General features: G+C 28.4%; 1 protein-coding gene and 1 long non-coding RNA gene across 3 annotated transcripts in view; one reads left to right on the forward strand and one right to left on the reverse strand.

The window, feature by feature from the left end:
* Window positions 1-1,774, reverse strand: part of bean1 (brain expressed, associated with NEDD4, 1) — a 98,122-nt gene extending 96,348 nt beyond the window's left edge. For both annotated transcript variants that reach the window (XM_061966517.1, XM_061966509.1), the window contains exon 1: window positions 1,616-1,774. In XM_061966517.1, coding sequence (XP_061822501.1) covers window positions 1,616-1,649 — 34 coding nt within the window. In that variant the 5' untranslated portion in view covers window positions 1,650-1,774. The remainder of the gene's footprint in view (window positions 1-1,615) is intronic.
* LOC133610372 (uncharacterized) overlaps window positions 1-1,912 on the forward strand; it is a 50,729-nt gene extending 48,817 nt beyond the window's left edge. The window contains exon 3 of the long non-coding RNA XR_009815859.1: window positions 1,769-1,912. This is a non-coding gene — a long non-coding RNA (uncharacterized lncRNA). The remainder of the gene's footprint in view (window positions 1-1,768) is intronic.
* The last annotated feature ends 588 nt before the right edge of the window (window positions 1,913-2,500 follow it).

Consider the following 2,500-nt stretch of genomic DNA (forward strand, 5'->3'; position numbering starts at 1 on the left):
AAATATAAACTGTAGATATGTTATTATTATTATTAAAGTCAATATATACTGTAGATATGTGTTATTATTATTATTAATGTCAATATATACTGTAGATATGTTATTATTATTGTCAATATTTACTCTAGATATGTTATTATTATTATTATTATTATAATTATTAATGTCAATATATACTGTAGATATGTTATTATTATTATTGTCAACATTTACTGTAGATATGTTATTATTATTAATGTCAATATATACTGTAGATATGTGTTATTATTATTGTCAATATATACTGTAGATATGTTATTATTATTATTATTATTATTATTATTATTAATGTCAATATATACTGTAGATATGTGTTATTATTATTAATGCCAATATATACTGTAGATATGTGTTATTATTATTATTATTATTATTAATGTCAATATAAACTGTAGATATGTGTTATTATTATTTATTATTATTATTAATGTCAATGGATGGATGGATGGATTAATGTCAATATATACTGTAGATATGTGTTATTATTATTATTGTCAATATATACTGTAGATATGTGTTATTATTATGGTCAATATATACTGTAGATATGTTATTATTATTATTGTCAATATATACTGTAGATATGTGTTATTATTTTTATTGTCAATATATACTGGAGATATGTTATTATTATTATTAATGTCAATATATACTGTAGATATGTGTTATTCCTATTCTTATTATTAATGCCAATATAAACTGTAGATTTGTGTTATTATTATTATTATTATTATTATTAATGTCAATATATACTGTAGATATGTGTTATTATTATTATTATTCATGTCAATATATACTGTAGATGTATTATTGTCAATATATACTGTATATATGTGTTATTATTATTATTATTATTAATGTCAATATATGCTGTAGATATGTTATTATAATTATTATTAATGCCAATATATACAGTAGATATGTGTTTTTATTGTTAATATATACTGTAGATATGTTTATTATTATTGTCAATATATACTGTAGATATGTTATAATTATTATTAATGCCAATATATACTGTACATATGTGTTATTATTGTCAATATATACACTATATATGTTATTATTATTAATGTCAATATATACATAGATGCGTTATTATTATTGTCAACATATACTGTAGGTATGTTATGATTATTAATAATGTCAATATATACTGTAGACATGTTATTATTAATGTCAACATATACTGTGGATATGTTATTATTAATGTCAATATATGCTGCAGATATGTGTTATTGTTATGATTAATTTCAATATATACTGTAGATGTGTTATTATTGTCAGTATATACAGTAGATATGTTATTATTATTAATGTCAAAATATACTGTAGATATCTTAATTATGTCAATATATACTGTAGGTATATACTGTAGATATGTTATTATTATTGTCAATATATACTGTAGATATGTGTTATTATTAATGTCAATATACACTGTAGATATGTGTTATTATTAATAATGTGAATATACACTGTAGATATGTGTTATTAATGTCAATATACACTGTAGATGTGTTATTATTATTATCATTATTATTAATCGTCATAAGAGGGATGGGTGCGTGCTTACCTGCATAGGTGTAGAGATCCGGGTGTGCAGTCATCAGCTCTGATGTCCGTGTGTGTCTTCACCTCAATGACACTGATGAGCATCCTCCTCCTCTTCCTCTTTCTCCTCCTCTTCCTCCTCCTCGTTCTTCCCGCCTCCCGGGACCTGGCACAGCTCCTCAGAATAACTCTCGGTCAAGCTGGGTGTGATTAAAGACCGTCACAGGATGTCCCCCACGACGACGACAACCATGCAAAGATGATGAAGATGATGATGATGATGATGCTGAGGAGGATGCGTGTGCTCCATCGTCCGGTCGGAGCTGTCCCACGCTCACAGCATCATGCTCCTCCTCCTCCTCCTCCTCCTCCTGCTTCGTCTTCTGTCCCTCCCTGCAGGACGGCCAGCATCCTCCTCATCTTCATCCTCATCCTTGTCATCGTCGTCTTCTCGCACCCCTCCCTTTTGTCCACTGTCCGATCCTGCAGCTCGAAAAAAAAAAAGAAAAAAGTGTCACATAGCGCCCTTCACAGAAACTTCCAATGGAAATGAACAGAAGAGAACGAGCAAAAGCCAAGCATCTGTAAAAGAGACATGCAGAAAGCGAGGAAGGCAAATCAACTGGTAAATTTGTTTAAAAATCCAGTTTTCTTGCCTTGATTTCATTCATTGTTATTGTTTTCATTATTTTATTTTGTACTCAACAAACCAAACATACTCTCCACAAAATATCACTTTAATACAATTGAGTCATCTGGGGAAAAAAACAGTAATATTAAAAGTCAATTAAAAAAAGAAACCTGAGCAAAGGCTAGTTTTATGTCCTGCCACATCACTCAGATATACATATATATATACATTCATTCATTTTCTATCACTTGTCCCACAATATATTTACACGCACGT

The sequence above is a fragment of the Nerophis lumbriciformis genome, linkage group LG02 (assembly GCF_033978685.3).
Source record: "Nerophis lumbriciformis linkage group LG02, RoL_Nlum_v2.1, whole genome shotgun sequence".
NCBI classification, from domain to species: Eukaryota; Metazoa; Chordata; class Actinopteri; order Syngnathiformes; family Syngnathidae; genus Nerophis; species Nerophis lumbriciformis.